General features: G+C 36.5%; 1 protein-coding gene across 4 annotated transcripts in view; it reads right to left on the bottom strand.

The window, feature by feature from the left end:
- Positions 1 to 23,172, bottom strand: part of RIC1 (RIC1 homolog, RAB6A GEF complex partner 1) — a 145,979-nt gene that overhangs the window by 71,783 nt on the left and 51,024 nt on the right. For 3 of the 4 annotated variants that reach the window (XR_007460117.1, XM_049642053.1, XM_049641944.1), the window contains exon 3: positions 56 to 135. The exons of the other annotated variant lie outside the window; for it this stretch is intronic. Coding sequence is in view for 2 of the 3 variants with exons in the window: in XM_049642053.1 (XP_049498010.1) it covers positions 56 to 135 (80 nt within the window). In the remaining variant the exon portion in view is untranslated. The remainder of the gene's footprint in view (positions 1 to 55; positions 136 to 23,172) is intronic. 4 annotated transcript variants of the gene reach the window in all.

A 23,172-nucleotide genomic window follows, 5' to 3' on the forward strand; every position in this document is an offset into this window, starting at 1 on the left:
ATGAATATAAAGTATGCAAGTCAATTGTTAAAAGAATGAAAGACAACAAACTTACTTGGGATACACTGGTTCATAAAGGTACTTGTCCCCTCTTGTAGATGTAATATGAAAAAACAAGATGTAGCCATATGCAGTCTGAAAGATAAATTTTATTTGCCATGAATTAAAGGGTAAGGCTATGACTAAAACCTTGTATTTCATTTTTATATATTCTTACTTTGAAAACACTTCACTCTTGGGAACCCTCTTCTGAAGAGCTATAGTCTAACTATCCAATTAAAACAAAAAGACTTTAATACAACCCATCTTGTTTAACGTAACCCATGAAGAGTTTTTATATTTTAATATTTCATAGATGTCACTGAAATCAACAGTTCATACTATGTTGCAGACATTAATACTCTAAAATTAAATTATACTATTCAATAGCAGATGATTATTTTGCAAAATATACAGACCTTTTTGAACTCAGCAACATGGCAACTAATTTTTCTAATTTTTAAAGCAACAATGTCACCAAATAACAGTAGAAAATCCTTCACTCAACTCAAAGTTTACACAACATAACTTCAAAATGACATATTTACCTATTTCAAAATCAATCGACTGGCTTCTGATTTGCTATAAAATATACCAAGACACAGAAGAAAAACAGAGCAAATCTTCAGTTTCCAAATTTGAAGATCAGTTAATTTTTCTAAGAAAACGGTATTAAAAGATAAATTGTATTAAAACATTGTCTGATTATGGCACACATCTGTGAATTGTGAAGCTCAAACAACCACTACACATTTAAGTGTACAAATATACCGTTTCTAACCAAACATTTTCAGGCCTGAGAAAAGTGGCAACTGCTTGGACCCAACTACTACATGCTAATACTGAGCTTTTTTTTTTTTTTTTTTTTTTTTTTATCTTTGAAGGAGAGACAGTGAGAGAGAGACACAGCATGAGTGGGGGAGGAGCAGAGAGAGAGGGAGACACAGAATCCGAAGCAGGCTCCAGGCTCTGAGCCATTAGCACAGAGCCCAATGCGAGGCTCGAACTCACGAATGGTGAGATCATGACCTGAGCTGAAGTTGGATGCTTAACTGACTCAACCACCCAGGCGCCCCAATACTGAACTCTTTATCATTTTAGAAGCAGGTGGGCTTTTACCCAAAGTAGAACAAAGAAAACTGAAAAAAAAAATTATCCAAGTTTTCAAATTTTTTTCCAGTACTTGCTTCTGTTCTTCACTTAAAGGAACACCAGAGGAAAAACAATTTCTTCAGCAATGTGTTCTGTTTTATTTTTAAGCTATGAACTTTCCTATTTCATAATATATACCAAAACTCTAGAGTTCAATATATTGGGACACAAAAGAAAAGAGGCTGAGATCATCCTAGTTCCTCACGGGCAATTTTACATTCTTCAAATGTGCAGAATATGGGATCAAAGGAAAACAGATTCAAATCAAACTACATCAGACATCATAACCCCCACACAGATCAGTAATTCTTTAAAATTTGTAAGCTCTACTACTACCTTATATGGGCTAGAAAAGTAAAATAATTTGGGTCTAGCACTGAGATGAATAACATGCAAATGCTGTCTGGAGTATCAGTCACTCAAGGTCAGAAGTTCAACATTTCAGAATATCAAATGCTAATAATATACTTGGAATTTTAACAAGTGCTTAGGAGACTATAATGCCAGGGAAAATATAGCATCATTTGCAACAGCATTTAGAAAATTTTATACATGTGATATACTAGATGAAATTATAAATGGCTTGATTTACTCTTCTAGTATTCTGTATCAATCTTACTAAGTATCTATAGCTTCGCATGTATATTAAATGCTATATAGTTCCAGATCTCACTGACCTTTTCTTTAACAGTCTTCCTTTGAACAAGTTCTGCCTTTGAACAATCTAAAAAGTTCTGGTAATAAATGATCATCCTTAAAAAGTAGCATCTTCATTGTAAACTATACCCAATCTGTTATTATGCAGTATTATGATGGCCTTTCTCTTCCCACCTTCAAAATACTGCCAATGAGCATACTACAACTGCTTAATCTATAGGCAACAGTCCCAATATCTACTTACAGTACGGATACACATTCTCTTTCCCTCTCACACACGCACACGTTTCTTTCTCTCTCTCTCTGTCTCTCTCTCTCTCTCTCTCTCTCTCTCTCTCTCACACACACACACACACACACACACACACACACACACACACGGTGCGCGAACTAATTTTTTCTAAGAAAATGAAAAGACAAAATAAAGAAACTCGGAGTTCTCTTTCCTGGTATCATCCCATATCTTTTTTTTTTTTTTCTTCTTTCTCCAAGGCACACTACTGGATTCTGTGGTTGTCATTACAGAGGCCAAACAATTTTTGTAGGCAACTTGAATGGCAAGTCCTCAAGTCTCTTTCTTTAGTATACCCAGGAATAAGGGTCACAGATACATAAGAATAAAGGCTATCAAGAGGATAAAAGAAAGAAGTCACTACTTAAGTGGAGAATGGAACAGACTTGTCTCTAATAACACCACTTAAAAGAACTGGAAACAATTGCAAAGGATATTAACAATGCATCAAAAATTCAGTCAGTATGAACATTCAGTCAGAGAAGTATCATCTTCTTTTTTCAATTGCAAACTGTAAATGGAGATTTAAAAAGCTCTGCAAACAACCTCAGATAATTCCACAGTTTAAGAGAAGAGTGTGAAATCTGGAGGTGGCAGTGTGGTTGATGCCATCACCATTATTAATTGCTTGTTTGTATTTTGCTTTGTCTGTCATTGCTTTGTTGGGCATTTGGGAAATTTCCCCTTGCTACTTACAATTAAAAATATTTTAAAAATTATTTTATGACTGCATGACATAAATAAAAGTAATTTTATATTTTAAATCCAACTGCATCATGATACAAATCAACTGTTAGATGCAACTAATGCTTCACCTGCAGGAAGCAATTCCAATACCTTCCTCTACTATCCAATGCCTCTATTGGACATGAATTCACCACATGCTTCAGAATTCAAGTCATTGTGCAATTCCTCCTTAGGACATACCATTTTTATCATGAAGAATAGGACAGATTCATGCATCTAGCTCCAATGATGCATCACAAAGATATCTATGATAATTAAGAGATAAGGATTTGATGATTTTAGAGATGTATCTTCTATCCCAACATCTGTCATGTTAGGGTTCAAATAAGGCTGAACTAACAGAGTAGCACTTTTCAATTCTTTACACTGGTTTGTAAACATTGTTTACTGTTTTTAGATTAATTATACATGTTCAAATACATATAATTAATCACCCAAATCCTACCACAAAGAATAACTACTTAACATTTCTGTATAATCTTTCAGACTCTATACATTCAGATACATTAATCTATTTAAATGGGAAATGATTAAAAACAGCTATATATATCAATCACACACACTCAAAAATCGGTGACGACTCTTTTGACATGAAGTCATCAAAAATTATCCCTAATACATACTTACTACTACACTTTTATAACAGAGCACTAATTAAAAAAAAAAAAAAAAAAAAGTCTTCTGCTTCCAACCAGGATGGTTTAAACTGAAGCCAATTTATGCTCTCATCTGAAAACAAAACAAAAACCTGGACAAAATAGAAGAATGGTTTTTGAAACACCAACATGAAGCAATGAAGGCCAGGGATCCCTGAGAGATGAAAAACTGATAGGAGTCCTGTAATTGCCCCAGCTTACTCCCTTGGGAAAGTTTCCAGGGCACAGCAGTGAGAAGAGGGACTAAGGCAGAGCCTGGCAGACTCCCTGACTTGAGGAATGAAGCTGAGAGCCCAAGAGGAACATGGGCAAACAATGTATACAGAAGAGTACCAGACAGGAGAGAGCTGTGCACAGACAAAATCCAAGAGTACCACACACATGCATGTGAGGAAACTACTCGAGGTAGGAGAGAACACAACCAAAAGGATTAGTCAGTAAAGAAAATGTGTATGGTGCTCAAACAGTCCTGAGAACAGTGCCTGTCTCACAGACTGAAGAACTCATAATTCACAGGGAAGAATGTAATTCACAGACCGAAGAACTCGTAATTCACAGGGAATTGACTAGAACACTCAGGGATGTGGTCCTCAGGTATTCCTGTGGCAATCCTAGGAAGGTATTCCCTTAGTAGTAGGGGATAATTACCTTTAGATTGAGCACTGTTCAAAACCCGCATTACGAAGCATAAAATAAGACACGGACATATACTGTCTCCAAGTAATCAATACTTCATCCCAGACCAAAACTTGATTTATAGGACCACAAAAATATCCAGCACATAACAAAGTAAAAAATCAAAGTCTGACGATCCAATCAAAGATTACCACATATGCAGATCAGCAGAAAAACAAGAGACATAATGAGAAGAAAAAACAACCAATCAAGAATGATCCAGAATTCAATTAAATGTGAGAATTAGTAGAGGGGCATCAAAACAGTTATAACTATATTCCACACGTTCAAATGGCTAGGGAATATAGAAACCATATTTGAGAGATAAAAAATAAAACATGAGACTAAAAATATACTGGATATGAATACAGGAATGTGAGATAAAAACTAAAATATGAGGCTAAAAATATACTGGATATGACTAACTTGCAAGAAAAATTCACTGATCATAAAAGCAGAGCAGTAAAGATTATCCAAATGAAACACAAACAAACCCAAAATAAAACTGAAAGAGCACTGGTGAACTGTGGGACAACTTCAAGTGGCCTAATCTACAAGTAAACAGAGTCCCCAAGGGTACGGGTAGAAGTCAGAAAAAGCAGCTGCATTTATTTAATCCAAATTTTATTTGTTTCAGTTACACTTCTTCAAAAAGTAACTCCATTTTCAACAAGAACAAGACCAATCTATGTTGTGGTTTTACCATATGCAAAAATCAAATATGCACAACAGATGTTCCTTGACCTCAGTAGAATTAAATTAGAAATTTGTAACAGATTTCTGGAAAACTCTCTAACATTTTGAAACTAAATAATTCATAGATCAAAGACATAAAAAAGGAAACTTAAAAAACACAGTATACTAAAATTTATGGGATGTTGCCATAACAGTACTTAAGGGGAAATTTTAGAGCTTTAAAAAGCTGTATTAGAAAAAAAGAAAAATCACAAATCAGTGACATCAGCCTTTGCCTAAACTAGAAACAGATGAGCAAATGAAATTCAACTTAAAAAAAAAAAAGCAAATAATAGAGATCAGAGTGGAAATCAATGAAATAGAAAACAAAAATAAACTCAATGAAACCAAATTTGGTGTTTTTTAAAAATAAGATCATTAGGGGTGCCTGGGTGGCTCAGTCAGTTAAGCGTCTGACTCTTGATTGTGTCTCAGGTCATGATCTCACAGTCGTGGGACTGAGCCCCACTTTGGGCTCTCTGCTGACAGCGCAGAACCTGCTTAAACATTCTCTCCACCCGCCCCCGACTTGCTCTCTTTCAAAAGAAATAAACATTAAGAAAAAATAAGATCATTAACACTTATACACCTCTAGTCATATTGGTCATGGGGGAAAAAAAAAAGATAACCACTATCAGAAATGAGAGAGGTGACATCACTACAGATTCTAGAGATATTAAAATAATGATGGAGCACAATGAAAAACTGTAACAAAAAATTTACAACTGTATGTCTATTTTATCAAATAGACAACTTCCTAGGAAGACACAAACTGCCAATACAAGCACCTTGCATAAGCCTACTATGTATTCAAGAAACTTAAATTTTAACTAAAATCCTTTCTAGGCTCAGATGGTATCACTGGTGAATTCTACCAAATATTTAAGAAATAACAATTCAACACAAAATCTTCTAGGAAACCAAAGAGGGACACTTCTCATCTCATTTTATGAGGCCAGCATTACCCTCATCCCAAAACTAAAGACATTATAAGAAAATAATCTAGTGACCAGCACCTCTTATTAACATAGATGTAAAACTTCTAAACAAAATTTTAGCACATTAAATCTAGCAATATATTATCAGGAAAATACATCGTAAGCAAATGAGGTTTATTCAGAAATGCAAGGTTGATCTAACATTGAAAAAAATCATCAAATGTATTTTACCATATTAATAAACCAAAAAAGAAAAATAATAGTCTCAAATGCAGAAAAAGCATTAAACATCCTACAAAGCATCCTGATTAAAAACTGTCAGAAAATTAGCAAGAAAGGGAAAACTTCCACAACTTGATAAAGGAGATCTGCAAAATACCTATAATATCATTCTTAATAGTGAAAGACTGAATGTTTTTCTTCTGTTCAACACTGTAATGTACAATCTAATCAGTAAAATCAGGCAAGCAAAAGAAATAAAAGGTATCTAAATTAGAAAGGAAAAGGGAAAACTGTCCTTTGACATCATCATCTATGTAGAAAAATCTGATGGAAAGTACCAAAAATGAACCAGAGTAAGTTGAACATGACTGGAATACACAAGATCAATATACAAAAATCAACTGCATTTCTATATATGTAAAGAACCAGAAAATTAACATGTTTTCTCAATAGGATCAAAAATATGAAATACTCAAGAAAAAATCTACCAAAGATGTGAAACAGCTGTACACTAACAAAACACTGAAGTTAAAAATATCTAAATAAATGAAGAGATTTATCTTGTTTGTAGGTCAAAAGACTCACTACTGCTATGACGAGAACTCTGTCCAAATGGGTCCACAGATTCAATGCAATCTCAATCAAAATCTCAGCAGGCACTTTCATCAAAACTGACAAGGTTATTCTAAAATTCATATGGAAACAGAAGGTCCTACAATGGTGAAAGCAACTTTGAAAACAAAGAACAAAGTTGGAAAATTAACACTGACTTCAAAAATTACTACAAACCTGAAGTAATCAAAATGATGCTGAATTAATATAAGGGCAGGCAAATAAACACATCACAGGATAGGAGCAAATACAGACAAAAACACAGATATATGTGGGCAACTTATTTTTGAAAAAGATGCAAAGAAAGGTAGTATAGAAGCAAGAACCTTTTCAACAAACTGCAAAAATTCAACTTGGATTCATATGTTGCACCACGTACAAAAATTAACTCAAAATACATCACAGACTTAAATCTAAAACCTAAATAATAAAACCTCTAGAAGAAGATATAAAAACAAGATATGAAGCATAAAATACAAAACTGATAAACTGGACTTCATCAAAATTAAGTACTTCATTCAAAAAACACTGTTAAGAGAGAAATTCTTTATACAGTATATACGTACTACAGGATGTGTACCCAAAATGCATTAAGAACTCTAGGACTCTGACAATAAAAAAAGCAAAGAACCAAATCAATAAAATGAGCAATTGATCTGAATACACACTTTACCAAAGAAGACATACAAGGCCAATAAAGAGATGTTCAATATCATTTTTCATTAGAGAGATACAAATTAAACTTATAATGCACATCCGTGAGAATGGCTACAACTAAAAAATCATACCATACCATAGGTTGGCAAAGGGGAATGAGAACTCTCATACACGCTGCTGGTAAGAACATAAAACGGTACAACTTCAAAAAAAGTGTGACATTTCCTTAGAAAGTTAAACATTCACCTACTTCATTATTTAGCCGTTCCACTCAGTACTGACCCAAGATAAACGGAAATACATGCCCATAAAGGTATTTGTACATACATGAATGTTCCTAAGAGCGTTGCCTGTAATAGTCAAAAACTGAAAACAACTCAAATGCCCATCAAGAGATGAATGGTCAGTCAAACCAATGTGGCTTTTCTACAGAGCAAATCAGGGGTTGAAGGAAGGTGGATCACAGCATTAGGAGGGAATTACAAAAAGGTACAAGGAAACTTGTAGGAATGATGATCTGTTCACTATCTTAATTTAGTGATGGTTTCAAAATTTATCAAATTGTACACTTCAAACGCGCATTTACTGTAGGTAAACTGTACCTCAATAAAGCTATCTAGGAAAAAGAAAGTGATGGTTGGATTTGTAGCAGAAACTTTTGCTCTCTGGAAAAGCTTCCACCATCACATAAAAAGCTTCATGTAGCCTCCTGGAGAATAAGAGATCACAAAGGAAATCGAGGTGGACATTTCCAGTCCAGATAGGGACAGAAACATTTGGACCATTAGGCACCAGAGAGCGGCCAGGTAAGTGCTGTGGTAGCCTATCAGTGACCCCAGGGGAAACCAGGAGAACTTCTTGACTAAATAAAGAGCAAGTCACAGAACACAAGTAAATAAATGGTTGTTTTAAAGCACTAAGGTCTGAGATAATGATTCAATAAATATTACATAAGAATAATAATCCGAACAAAAATAGTGTGGTTTAAGGAAAGGCTAAGAATATCAAGTTATGGAGTTGAGAGCAAATTTCAAAGATATCCAGCAGAGCTGCACCACGATCACTTCCAAACCAGAGTCTGGTCACACCAGCATGAAAGGAAAAAATGAGGCAAGTAGGTACTACGTGCAGGCCTGTGCTCCTCGGCAATATGCTCTATCTCAGAATACTGTGCTTTCAGCTGTTATTTGGGTACTCAATATATTAACATGGTGGAAGGGAAAAAGAAATCAAAATAAAACAAGGAATTCTAAGTTAAGTTATTTTTCTCTTATTCACAAATAAGTAGATTCTAACTCATGTTACACTAACATAATACATACTACATACTAACATACATCCTAACATACAAGCTATACATCCATTGAGCTGGGTATGAAGGGGAATAACACTGCAAGTAGCAGTGGAAAACAGTTTGGAACGGCAGGCTGGGGCCAGATCACAGTAGATCCTGAGTACTAGGCTAAACAGTTTGGAACACATTTTGAATGCAACGGGAAGCCACTGAACAGTTTGAAAATAATATAAAAGCCTTGATTTGGAAGTAGCTATAATCAGGATGCACTTTAAGTGGAGAAAAAAGAATAGCTAGAAGTTTTAAGCTCTAGGCAATCTAGACAAGATACAAAAAGACCTGTACTAAGGTCATGGCAATGAGAATAAAGAGAAAATCATGGCAGCAAACTAAAGACAGGACTCAGCACCATCTTGGTGACTGGATGGGAATGCAGACTCAAAGGACTCCAGTGTTTTTTCTTATTTTAAGTTGCAATAGAAATATTTACACATATGCTTAAATACACTGGTGCTCCTATCTGTCAGAGTCCCAAAGATGAGACAGTACTTAAAATTGATTTCAATGCTCCCTACACCTGGCCATCTATTAATAGCCTAAAACTGAGGAAAATCTGAGGGATAATTATGGCCAGGTACCATGTCAACAAAAATGGTATTCTACTTTTGAGAGAGAAAATACTCTCCCAAAAATCACTATAGAGCAATTCTTAAAATGGTAAAGGATTTTCTTTCCCACAGCCCATTGAAAAAGCCAGTGAGATTTCTTTTCAAGGTACCAGTTGATAAGGACGTGACTATGGTAGAGATGATGATACAGAAATAGAATGTTGTAGTAACTGATGAGTGAGAGCACACGATGACAAAACTTGAGTAGGGAAGGTCAGGCAGTAAGAAAAATACACAGGGTGGCTGCTTTGGCCCTGACTTAATTTGCAGAAAGAGAATTATGTTGTATTGCTCTAGACCATACAATTGCATATCCTTCCCTACACATTCTATCAATGACATTTTATAAAAGTAAGTTTCAAAGTATCTCCTAGATTCAGCTTCATTCCACAATAGCTAGTAGGATTAAACAATCATGCTAATAGTGAAAGGCAGTAAAGCAAAATTATTAAGACTCTAGAACTCTAGAACCAGGCCTCATGGCTTAGAATTCCATTACCAGAAATATGATCTTAGATATAGGATGTACCTCTGTAATCTTGGGCAGGTTACTTCATCTCTCCTAGTTTGTTCAGATTTATGATGGGAAAAAATATTATCTACCTTTAGTGCACTGTGATGAAGAATTGATTTTAAGAGACATAAAACACAACAGTGCATAGCCCACACTAGATATCCCCAAAATTTGCTACCATAATAACTCTGAATCTTCAATAGTTAATTTATAATCAATGCATTTCATGTAAGAAGCTAATAAAATGTATAATGCATTCAAGGAAAAGGACCATCAAAATTACTAAAGCTTCAGAATCCAAAGTCTGGTTACCTAGAAAGTTCACTTACTCAATACCCATTGTATGACAGTATACAATTCCTTAACATTATTTTTAAGTTTATTTTGAGAGAGAGAGAGAGAGAACACATGTGTATAAGTGGGGGAGGGGCAGAGAGAGAGAGAGAGAGAGAGAGAGAGAGAGAAAGAGAAAATCCCAAGCAGGCTCCATGATGTCAGCAAGGAGCCCAAAGCAGAACTTGATTCCACGAACTGTGATATCATGACCTGAGCTAAAATCAAGAGTTGGATACTCAACCAACTGAACCACCCAGGCACCTCTTAATATTACTTTTAAATGCACCTTGATAGATTATCTTTTAGTACATATGGTTATTTGCAAAGAGTGAATGCCTTACTGAACAGATCACAAAAGTATCCGTGGCCTTTCTCAACTAGTACCATATGACTAATGGTTCTTTCCATGTATTTCAGTCTACACTACAATGTCAGAAATGAAAATTAAAAATAACCTCTTTTGCAGGCAGAGGCAATCAAAAAATTGGACACCAGGTAGATATGGTTTAAGTTAGCTTTCGGGGGTGCCTGAGTGGCTCAGGTAGTTAAACGTCCAACTCTTGGTTTCAGCTCATGTCATTATCTCCGAGTTCATGAGTTTGAGCCCCACATCAGGCTCCGTGTTGATGGCAAGGAGCCTGCTTGGGATCCTCTCCAAGCTCCCACCCCTCGCTACTCGCGCTCTCTCTCAAAATAAATAAATAAGAACTTTAAAAAGGTAGCTTTCGGATTCTGTTAAAATGGAAAAACTGGGCCCACATTCCTAATCTCTCCTCCTCTTCTCAGAAGACAATTGCCAAAACGTGTGCTGGATGAGTGTGGAGACTGAGTCATCAAGCTCTCTTGAATTCCCATGGGATAGAATATGTGGTAAGGGACCAAGCAAAGGGAAAGTTTTGCTTTGCCACTCCTCGAGGCACTGGGCCAAGATCCAGGATTTCAAAGTTCTCTAAGTAACTTAAAAAGCAGAACCCCCTCTGAAAAAGGCTGAATGAATGTGACTGCTCCTGGAAATAGACACTGACAGGGCTGTCCATGCAACTCTGACTTCAGTAGGCTTACAGTAGTGGCTGCAGTGGTGAATCGAACTGCTCCCACACCTCCCGGTCTGGAGAAGCTTTTAGCTTAGGGCCCTTCCACTCAGAGAAACCTCCTGAGAGTAGAGGAGACTCATCCTAAGCCTCAACAGAGCACAAGAGCTTATAAGCTTGTCTGCCTCTGCCAACTGCCATTTTAGCGACCATCTATCTGCTGGTCTGCATTCTTAGAGACCCACATGAAAGCCTCACCTCTGTGGGTAACTAATGAAACACAACAAAAGTACCATTTCTACTGGAGGCTCAGTAACAAATGAAACAGCTAAAATATATGGATCCTACTGATGCGCCACACAGATGAGAGACAAGAATGCAAGCAAATTATAATAAGAAAAAATTAAGGACTTTCAGGAGATACCATTAGAACATAAAGAACAAATAATAAAGAATAACCTTTATGGAAGCTAAACCTTTTATTCCAGAAGATCAAATGGAAACAATTCCATGACACAAAACATAAAGAGATAAAAGTCATTATTGAAAGATAAGAGACTTGAAGAACAAACTCTAATTTATTCTTTAGAAAGTAATAGAAGAAAACTTCCCTAGCTGTAGAAATACTAGAGCTAAGATTCGGGTTTAATATGGGGGTGAGCAGGGGGGAGAGAGGGAGATGGTTTAATGAAAAAGGATCTATATCTACAGGTAACAAGCAGAAACAACTGAATTTCAATCATAAAGAGAAAAATCATACAGAGAAAAAGATCAGTTGCCTACAAAGGACAGAGAACAGATTAGCACTAGACTTCTCTCACCAGTGACACTAGAAACCAGAAGGCCCTGGAACAGTATTACATGGCTAGAAAAAAAAGAATCCCAAATCTAAGAATCCTACACCTAGATAGGAGATCCTTTACTATGGCTCAGAATAGAATGTTCAGATATTATTTACTTCGTTTAATATGTGAATACCTACCATGTCCCGAAAATGCTTTCGGCACTGGAGCTAGAGTGAAGAGAACAAGCAAACAGACATGGAATATTCTAGGTTTGAAAACTGGACAAACACAGGCAACCTGCAGAAATAGAACTGCAAAGGGCCAATTCATACATGAAAAGATGCTGAACCTCACTATCAAGGAAACAAGTGAAACCAACAAGACCATTTTTCATCAATCTAATTTAGACATAAATGCAGGAAAAAAGAAATCTTATGAACACTTACGAGGAACTCTGGAACTGATACAATTTTGGTGAAAAATAATTTGGCAACATTTATTAAAAAGAATAAAGCTATATTCTTTGACCTGGCAATACTACATAGGGGAAACTGCCCTAAAGAAATAAATGTACCAATACAAAAAGGATATATGTATAAAATTACTGTAGCACTGTCTGTACTTGCCAAAAATCCATCAAAAAGAGTTTAACAAAGTAAATAAGAAACTTCCACACTATGAAGTATTACACAAATACTAAACTTAGTAAGCCAGAAGTATATATATTCCTCTGGAAGGACAGTTGTAATATACTAAGTGGAAAAAAAAAAACTGCAAAGTAATGTGTAAATTAAGGTCAAAATTTTGGAGAAAAATATGAAAAGTCTTAAACTTATTGATCAACTTAAAAATCCACTCATCTGAAGTTATAATCAAGTTACAGAGGCATGCTGAAGTGAGACAGAGTTCATGATATAATGATATATCAAAAAAGCAGATTACAAAACTGTATGATAGCTTTGTATAATGTTTTAGATAATCCTCTATTTATTAAACTCACAGATTTATCAAATATGCCCCCCATCAACAAATGACATTAGCAGTCACTTATAGTAATATCACTTTGTATTTAAAAATAAATAAACTTCAATTAACTTTCAAATTCTAAATGCTATTAAATGTAAGAGTATTTGCAAATGTCCATAAAAAAGATATAAAGACGTAAGTAAAATGTAGTAATTATCTCTGAATGGCAGAATTATTATTTTGTGTTTCTTAGGCTTTTTTCATCAAGCATGTATCACCCTTACAACTTAAAAGTTAAAACTTAAAAAAAATCTAATTCTTAAAACCACAAAACTCCTAAAAGATAACATAAGAGAAAATCTAGATGAACTTGGGTTTGGCAATAATGTTTAGATACAACACCAAAGGCATGATACAAAAGAAGAGATAAGATGGATTTCATTAACGTTAAAAATGTATGCTCTACCAGAAGACCTGTCAGAAGAATTAAAACACAAGCTGCAAACTGGGACAAAGTATTTGCACAAGACATTTGTCAGAAAGGACTGTTATTCAAAGTAAACAAACTACTCAAAAAGTTCACGGGGTGCCTGGGTGGCTCAGCCAGTTAAGCATCCAGTGACTCCTGATCTCAGCTCAGGTCTTTAAGAGTTATGAGTTCAAGCTCCACACTGGGTTCCACACTGGGCATGAAGCCCACTTAAAAAAACAAAAATGGGCCAAACACCTTAACAGACACATCATCAAAAACATACAGATGACAAATAAGCATTCGAAAAGATGCCCCGCATCGTATGTCATCAGGAAAATGCAAATTAAAACAATGAGGTACCACCATACACCTATTAGAATAGCCAAAATCCAAAACATTACCACCACCCAATGAAGATACGGACCAACAGGAACTCTCAGTCACTGTAGACAGGAATACAAAAGAGAACACTCACCATGTAAGGCAGTTTGTCAGTTTCTTTCAAAACTACACATACTTCTACCATGCAGTCCAGCAATCACACTTTTTGGTATTTACCCAAAGGAGCTGAAAACATAAACCCATATAGAAACCTGCAAACAGATGTTTATAGCAGTTTTATTAATAACTGCCAAAACCTGGATGCAACTAAGATGTTCTTCAGTAAGTGAATGGATACAAAAACTGTGATATATCCAAACAAGAACATATTACTCAGTGCTACAGAGATAAGTTATCAAGCCAGGAAAAGACATGAAGAAACCTTAAATGCATATTACTAAGTGAAAGAAACCAATCTGAAAAAAACGATATACCATAGGATTCCAATTACAGGACATTCTGCAAAAGGCAAAATTGGGAAGACAATCAAAGAGATCACTATTTGCAAAGGGTTACAGGAAAAGGGATCATAGGTGGAGGAGAGATTTTTGAAGCACTGAAACTACCCTGTAGATACACTGGCAGATATACATCATTATGTGTTTGTCCAAACTCACAGAACATACAATACCAAGAATGTACCATAAATGTACACTATGGACTCTAGGTGATGATGATGTATGAATGTAAGTTCACCAATCATAAGAAATGTACCACCTTGGTGGGGGATGTTGATAATGGGGAGAGTTGTGCATGTGCTGGGGAAGGAAGTATAAAGGAAATCTCTATACCTTCCCCTCACTTTTGCTATGAACCTAAAAATACTCTGAAACAGAACATTTATTTTTCATAAACTCCACTTACGATCCTATATGTATTTTAAAATTCATAAGCTAAAACATTAATTCATGTTCTAAATTATACAAATGGAGATGATAACTTAAATCACTTGGATCAGGTCAGTGTTTACTCAGTATACTTAATACAAGCCAGGGGCACCTCAGGGGCTCAGCAGGTTAAGCGTCACACTCTTGATTTCGGCTCAGGTCATGATCTCATGGCCATGAGATTGAGCCCCTTGTCAGGCTCTGTGCCGGGCGTGGAGCCTGCTTGAGATTCTCTCCCTCTCCCCTCACCCTGCTTGCTTGCTCTCTCAAAAAATAAATAAATAAATAAATAGAATTAATGCAAACCATACTATCACAGCTAAAATTACATTCATCATGGTATCTCCACGAAGTTGCAGATAAAGACGGTAAGCTGGGGTGCATGGCTAGCTCAGCTGGTGGAGCATGGGACTCTTGACCTTGCAATTCTGAGTTCAAGCCCTGTGTTGGGTGTAGAGATTAATTAAAAATAAAGTCTTGAAAAAAAAAAAAAAGACTACAAGCAATAACTACATGAAATAAAAACTGGATTCTCAATAGCCAAAAAAATAATTGTTTCACCTTCTCTTCTATATATGCATTTTATTCTCCAAACTGAAGACAGGAATAATTTCTTCTAACTTCTCTGTTTTCTTAGTACTTGGTAAAATGCAAAAAGTTAATAAACATGAAATTATTTCTGCTCTAAAAATAAAGCTAATAGACTATTTTCTCTTTACTTGGATGTAGGGGCTGTCTCTAGTTATCTCTTCCTGGGTCCGGCATAAGTAGGGCAGGGGAATAGTGGCCCAGAGTATAAGAGCTCCATAAAGATGTCAGGGGGTACTGGCTATGGACTGGTTGGTCTGCAAGTCAAAGGCATACTAAACAGGTGAATCCTTAAGATTCTCTAGAAATTGCCTGGCCTTGGGAGGGAGAGTCCTTCCAGGGTCAGCAAGGCCTCAAGATGTTAAAGTATCATACGTACACAAATATAAAAAGGGTAATTAATGCAGAGAGAAAAATGATCATAAATTTTACTATTTAAAAATTCTAAATATAACAGTAATGAAGAGTGAGCACCAATTTTCCACTAAAGAGAATGGAATTTTTCTTATGAGGATAACATTTTTGCTTAACTGGGGCTTAGTGTTCCCTATCATCAAAATCGATTGTAAAGTTTCTTCCATTAATGCTGTCCTGTAATGAGATCTTACATATTCATATTTGAAATGTCTTTTCATACAAGTAGTGATATCAATCCATGAGCACATGATTTTAATTGAATACAGTCAGTCATCAACTAGTAGGTAAGTACACAAGTCTACCAGACTCTTCTGATGTTTGCCATTTAACATGTCAATACATGGTAGATTAATCATTTTCAATTGAAGGTAGGGCGAAAGCATTCTTCATTTGCACAATTAAATGGATTATGAAATGTGGACATCTCCTTTACAATTGCATCAAGTTCTGCAATATGCTATTAGAACTCAGGATGAGCTCAGAAAACATACCTACTGCTAATTTTTGTTGGAAAAACAGGTCTTACTTTGTAACTTTTGACAGCAGTGGAAACACAAAAAAGCAGCCTGACATTGTGATTCAAGTAACATTAGTTGTCACCAAAATGACTTGACCATATGTAAATTTCACATACAAGCATTGTTTTGTAGATGTGACTGAATTCATGTGGAAACATTACTAAGTCTACAGCAAAAATTATCTACCAAATCATTCAGGGTCTAAGTGGTTCTTCATTCAGTGGTTAAGGTGGTTCTTCAAGTTCAAAAATTTTCAATCTCAGCCCAATGTAAAAAAAATTCACAATAAACCTTTACCACTGACTGCTCAGACATCAAAGACCCATGGAGTTTGGCAAGTGACGAATTCCAGCTTCTATTTCTAAAAACTTAAAATGGTTACAGGCATTAAACACTTCCATGTGTGCTAGTTTTATAAACTGCCCAACTAAGCCTTTTACCGCTTCAGGTGTATTTTTGTCGCTATCAGTTAAAACACACCTTAGTGGACTCTACTTCACGTTGTACTGATTGGTGTTTTTGCAACTTCATAAAAACTTTTTCACCTAAAGTTCTCCCATACATGTTATTCACAGGGATTAATTCCTAATCATTTCACACTCTACACTGACTGCTCAAATACACTGAGCCGGACTGTTACATTTCTCAGTTCATCAAAAAACAGCTACACAGGCTCTGTGCTGATAGCTTAGAGCCTGGAGCCTGTTTCAGATTCTGTGTCTCCCTCTCTCTCTGCTCCTCCCCCACTCATGCTCTCTCTCTCCTTCAAAAATAAGTAAAAAAATTAAAAAAAAATTAAAAATCAAACCAAAAAAAAGCTACATATCAGGTTTTGTGCTGACAGCTCAGAGCCTGGAGCCTGCCTCAGATTCTGTGTCTCCCTCTCTCTCTGCCCCTCCCCTGCTTACGCTCTCTCTCAAAAATAAAAAACATTAAAAAAAAATAAAAATTTAAAAAAAAAAGAGCTAAACTTACTTTGGCTGTACCTTCATTTTCATTTTTATTTTTGTGAAGATATGGTCTTAAATTTTCCAATTTTTCTATTAATTTCAATGAGTTGGGAATGCTATGATAAATACTAAGTTGGATAATGTCAACTTTTATTGTATTTTTTTGGCTTTGCTATAGGGTCACTGCATAATTAAGACAATAATTTTCCATCTAATCCAGTAAATTAATCCACACTCCAATGTATTTTAATTTTTTTAAATATTTATTTATTTTTGAGAGAGAGAGAGACAGAGCATGAGCAGGCAAGGTTACAGAGAGAGAGGGAGACATAGAATCTGAAGCAGGCCCCAGGCTCTGAGCTGTCAGCACGGAGCCCGACGCGGGACTCAAACCCACAAACCATGAGATCATGACCTGAGTCAAAATCGGACGCTTAACCCAATGAGCCATCCAGGCACTCCCACTCCAATGTATTTTAAAAGCATGATATTCAAAACCTATTCTCCTCATCTTTTCTTCTTTTGACATGATAGGTATGCACTAGTAATAAAAATTACACAAAATGTCACTGTATGGCAACATGTGGCACTTGAAACACGTGATTTATAAGTGTTACTGTCATTTACAGTGTGCACTGAGCAAAAAAGAGATGAAGTGTCACATATGGTAGCTGTCAGGACTACTTGACTCAGCTATTGCAGCCTGAAAGCAGCCATAGAAATTATGTGAATATATTAGCATTTTCATATTCCAGCAATACTTATGGACAATGAAATTTAAAATTCATTATCAATAATGGAAGATACACCTAGATAACAGCCACATTAGTGCAAGTAACTCAGAAAACCACCTGAATACTGGGAGAACAGATTTTCCACAGCTAATCACAGACAGGACACATCAAAAAGGGTAGGAGGGGCAGAGACTACATTGGGAACCAAACTCCCGGGGAGAGTAACCACAAATGGGAAACACCCCACAAGTATGGAGAAGGAAGAGAAGCAGACCTCACACCATGAACCTTAGGCACAGAAGACCTGCTCAAGGAAGAGGAGTGCCTATAACACCTGGTTTGGAAACCAGCAGGGCTTAACTCCAGGTACTTTAAAAAGTGGCTGACTTAGCTCTGGCAAAAGGGGAGGGCAACAGGAGACTGAGTCCCTGGCCTTAAAGAGCCAGCCTAACAAACAAGTTCAAGGATATACAGCACAGAAACAACAGTTTGAACAGAGCTTGAAATGGACAGAGGCACATGTATTTACTAATCTCAGAACCTGTGCTGAAGGGTCAGGGATCTTTAGGAGACACGTCCAAGAACAAAAGAGCTGGTGGACACCACTTCTCTACTCCCCCCCCCCCCCTCCAGCTCAGATAACCTGCCACTTGGAGTAATCAGCCTGAACACACTCTACCTCTCTACCTACCTACTCGCCCAGGCCCAACCAACCCACTACAGCTCCTGCCCAGACATGCCCGCACACGGTCCAGCAGGGACCAGCACCACTCTGAAGTGATGCCTGCTCGATAGAGAGGGGGAAATAACCACACACACCGGTGGGACTACAGCCCCAGCAGATGCGTTGGGGCAGACATCTGTTTGACTTCAGGCCTTGCCCACAAAGGAAAGCCTCTGAGGGGCAAGGCAGGGAGAGCACCCCGAAGTTTGGTGCAACTGAAGATCCAGCAGACGGGCTGAGGACAGGTATCTGGTCTGACTGCTGGCACCACCCAACAAGCCCACGGCAGCCCCAGAACGGCCCTTTAACAGCACAGGGACCAAACCGTCCAGGGCACCTACAACGGGCAGCGTGGGCCACCGCTGGAGACTGGACTGCAGGCACACACGGCCGGGCCATGACAGCATGCCACCCCACAGAGGAAACACCTATGAAATGCCTGGTTCTGATCAACAGGGGACGCTGTGCTACAGGGCACCACGAGGTCTTTTCTTCTTAAGGCCACTATTTCAAGAGAAGGAGATGGAGGGGCACCTGCGTGGCTCAGTCGGTTGAGCGTCCAACTTCGGCTCAGATCATGATCTCACGGTTCAAGAGTCTGAGCCCCGCACTGGGCTCTGCGCTGTTAGCGCTTGGGATTCTGTCTCCCTCTCTCTCTGCCCCTAACCTGCTTGCTCTCTCTCTTGCAAAAAATAAAAATAAGCTTAAAAAAAAAGAATGGGTTCAAACTTAAGTGACTATCAACTTAATACAGACTATCATATGGACAAGATGCTACATCTGAATCCAATGGTAACTACAAATCAAAAACCTGTAACAGGCACACACAAAAATAAAGAGAAAGGAATCAAAGCATATCATTAAAGAAAGACATCAAACCACAAGAGAGCAAGAGAAAAACAGAAAAGAACAATAAAACCACCATAAAACAAGTAACAAATGGCAGTAAGTACATATCTATTGATAATTTATTTTATTTATTTATTTATCTATCTATCTATCTATTTATTGAGAGAGAGAGAGAGAGAGAGAGAGAGAGCAAGCATGCGCGAGCGCGCAGAGGACGGGCAGAGAGAGAGGGAAAGAGAATCCCAAGCAGGTTCTGCACTGTCAGCACAGAGCCCAATGTGGGGCTCAAACTCACATACTGTGAGATCACAACGTGAAACAAAATCAAGAGTCTGACGCTTAACCCACTGAGCCACTCTGGCTCCCTGATAATGATTTTAAATGTAAATGGAATAATGCTCTCATCAAAAGATACTGGTTGAGGGGCGCCAGGGTGGCTCAGTCAGTTAAGCACCGACTTTGGCTCAGTCATGATCTCATGGTTCATGCGTTCCAGTCCTGCATCAGGCTCTCTCTCCTGTCAGCATGGAACCTGCTTTGGATCCTCGGTCCCCCTTTTTCTCTGCCCTTCCTCTACTTGCTCTCTCTCTCAAAAATAAATAAACATACAATAAATGAACTAGGAGTCACACTCAAAAAAGAATTTTTTTTAAGCTATTGATTGATTGGATGGATAAAAAAAACAAGACCCATCTCTATGCTGCCTAAAGACAACTCCCTTCAGACCTAAAGACACATGCATATTCGAAGGGAAGGATGGAAAAACAGTTACATGCAAACAGAAGTGAAAAGAAAGGTAGGGTACCAATAATTATATATCCGAGAAAACAGACATTAAAACAAAGACTCTAACAGGAGACAAAAGGCACTACACAATGATAAAGGGAAGAATCCAACAATAGTATATAACAATTGTAACTGTTTATGCATCCAATGTGGGAGGCACCTAAATACATAAAGCAACTACGAATAGACATAAAAGAAGAAATTGATAGTAATATAATAGCAAGGGACTCTAACACCCCACTTACATCAGCAGATAGAACACCCCAATAGAAAAACCAACAAAAAAATAACGGCCTTGAATAACACATTGGACCATAGGAACCTAACAAATATATTCAAAATGTCCCATCCAAAAACAACAGATTACACATTCTTTTCATGTACATGAGGCACATTCCCCAGAACAGATCACCCATTAAGCCACAAATTTCAGTAAATTAAAAAAAGGCTGAAATCATATCATGCACCTTTCTGACCACAAGGGAATGAAACTAGAAATCAATCACAAGAAAAAACCTAGAAAGCACACAAATACATGGAGGCTAAATACCAACGTACTATACACTGAATGGGTCAATGAAGAAATCAAACAGAAAATCAAAACATACATGGAAACAAATGAAATTTAAGATAAATAGTCCAAAATCTCTGGGATGCAGCAAAAGCTGTTTTAAGAGGGAAGATTATAGCAATACCAGACTACCTCAAGAAACAAAAATCTCAAACTAACTTTATGTATAGGAGACAGGGAAAGAACAAATAAAACCCAAAGCCATTAGAAGGAAATAATAAAAACTAGAGCAGAAATAAATGAGAGAGACTAAAAAAATCAAATAGACAGGTCAATGAAACCAGAAGCTGGTTTCCTGGTTCTCTAGAAAAATAAACAAATTGATAAACCTTTAGCCAGACTCATCAAAACAAGAGAGAGAACTCAAATAACTAAAATCAGATGAAGAAGGAGAAATAACTGATACCATAGAAATACAAAAGACTGATACAAGAGAATATAAAAAAAAATTACATGCTAACAACTTGGACAACCTAAAGGAAATGGATACATTCCTAGAAACATAAAACCCTTCAAAACTAAATGAGGACAACGCTGAAAATCTGAACATATCAATTACTAGCAAAGAAAATGAACCAGTAATAAAAAAAAAAAAACTCCCAACAAACAAAAGTCCAGGACCAGAAAGCTTCACAGGTAAACTCTACCAAGCAGTTACACAAGAGTTAATATTCTTTTCAAACTAGTCCAAAAAAACAGAAGGGGAAAGAAAGCCTCCAAACTTACTCTTTAACAGCAGCATTACCCTGATACTAAAACTACATAAAGACATTACAAAGAAAGAAAATTACAGGCCACTATCTCTGATAAACATAGATGCAAAAATCTTCAACAAAATACTGGTCAACTGAATACAACAAGAAATGATAGAGGGATAGAGGGAATTTCTTTAAATTAAAAAAAAAAAAATCACCACCATCAAGTGGGATTTACTCCAGGGAAGCAAAGGTGGTTCAATATGCCCAAATCAATTAATGTGATACATCACATTAACAAAAAAAAAGATAAAAATCATATGATCATTTCAAAAGACAGAGAAAAAGCATATGACAACGTACCACATACATTCATAATAAAAACTCTCAACAAAAAAATTTTAGAGCAAACATACCTCAACATAATAAAGACCTTAAATGAAAAATCCACAGTTAACATCATTTGCAATTGGGAAAAATGGAACTTTTCTTTTAAGATTAGGAACTAGACAAAAATGTCCGCTCTCACCACTTTTATTCAACATAGTGGTCAAAGACCTAGCCATACCAATCAGACAAAAAAAAGAAAGAAAGAAAGAAAAAGAAAACCCAAAATAGTAAAGTAAAACTTTGACTTTTTGCAGATGACATACCATATACAGAAAACCCTCAAGACTACCAAAATACTACAAAACAACAGATAAATGAATTCAGTAAAGTCACACGATGCTAAATTAATATTCAGAAATTTGTATCATATCTCTACATTAACAATATAGTAGCAGAAAAAGAAGAAAACAATCCATTTACAATTGCACTAAAAAGAATAAAATACCTAAGATTAAACTTAACCAGGGAGGTGAAAGGCCTGGACTATGAAAACTATGAAACACTGATGAAAGAAATTGAAGATGACACAAATGGAAAGATATTCCATGCTCATGGGTTGGAAGAAACAATGCTGTTAAAATGCCCATACTGCCCAAAGCAACCTACAGATTTAATGCAATACCTATCAAAATATCAACAAGCTGTTTTTACCAAGCTAGGAAAAATAATCCTACAATTTGTATGAAACTGCAAAGGACCATGAATAGCCAAAGCAAACTTGAAAGTGAGGAATAAAGATGGAGAGGTCACAATCCCAGACTTCAAGATATACAATGAAGCTGCAATAATCAAAATAGTACAGTACTGGCCCATAGACACATAGATCAACAGAACAGTATAAAGAGGCCAGAAATAAACCAATAATGATATGGTCAATTTATTAAAAAAGGAGGTGAAAATACACAATGGAGAAAAAGACAAATGATGATGGAGAGCTACACAGAGAAGAATACTACTTTTAAAACATAAAAAACAAACTCAAAATGGATTAAAGACTAAACATGAGACCTGAGATCATAAAATGTCTAGGAAAAAAACATAGGCAGTAATTTCTCTGACTTTGGCCAAATAACCATTTTTCCAGATTATCTCCTCTGACAAGGGAAATAAAAGTTAAAATTAAACTATAGAGACTAAACCAAAACAAAAAGTTTTTGGCAAAGGGAAGCAAATCATCAGCAAAACAAAAAGGAAACCTACTGAATGGGAGAAGATTTCTACAAATGATCGATCT

This window comes from Panthera uncia, chromosome D4 (assembly GCF_023721935.1).
Source record: "Panthera uncia isolate 11264 chromosome D4, Puncia_PCG_1.0, whole genome shotgun sequence".
NCBI lineage: Eukaryota > Metazoa > Chordata > Mammalia > Carnivora > Felidae > Panthera > Panthera uncia.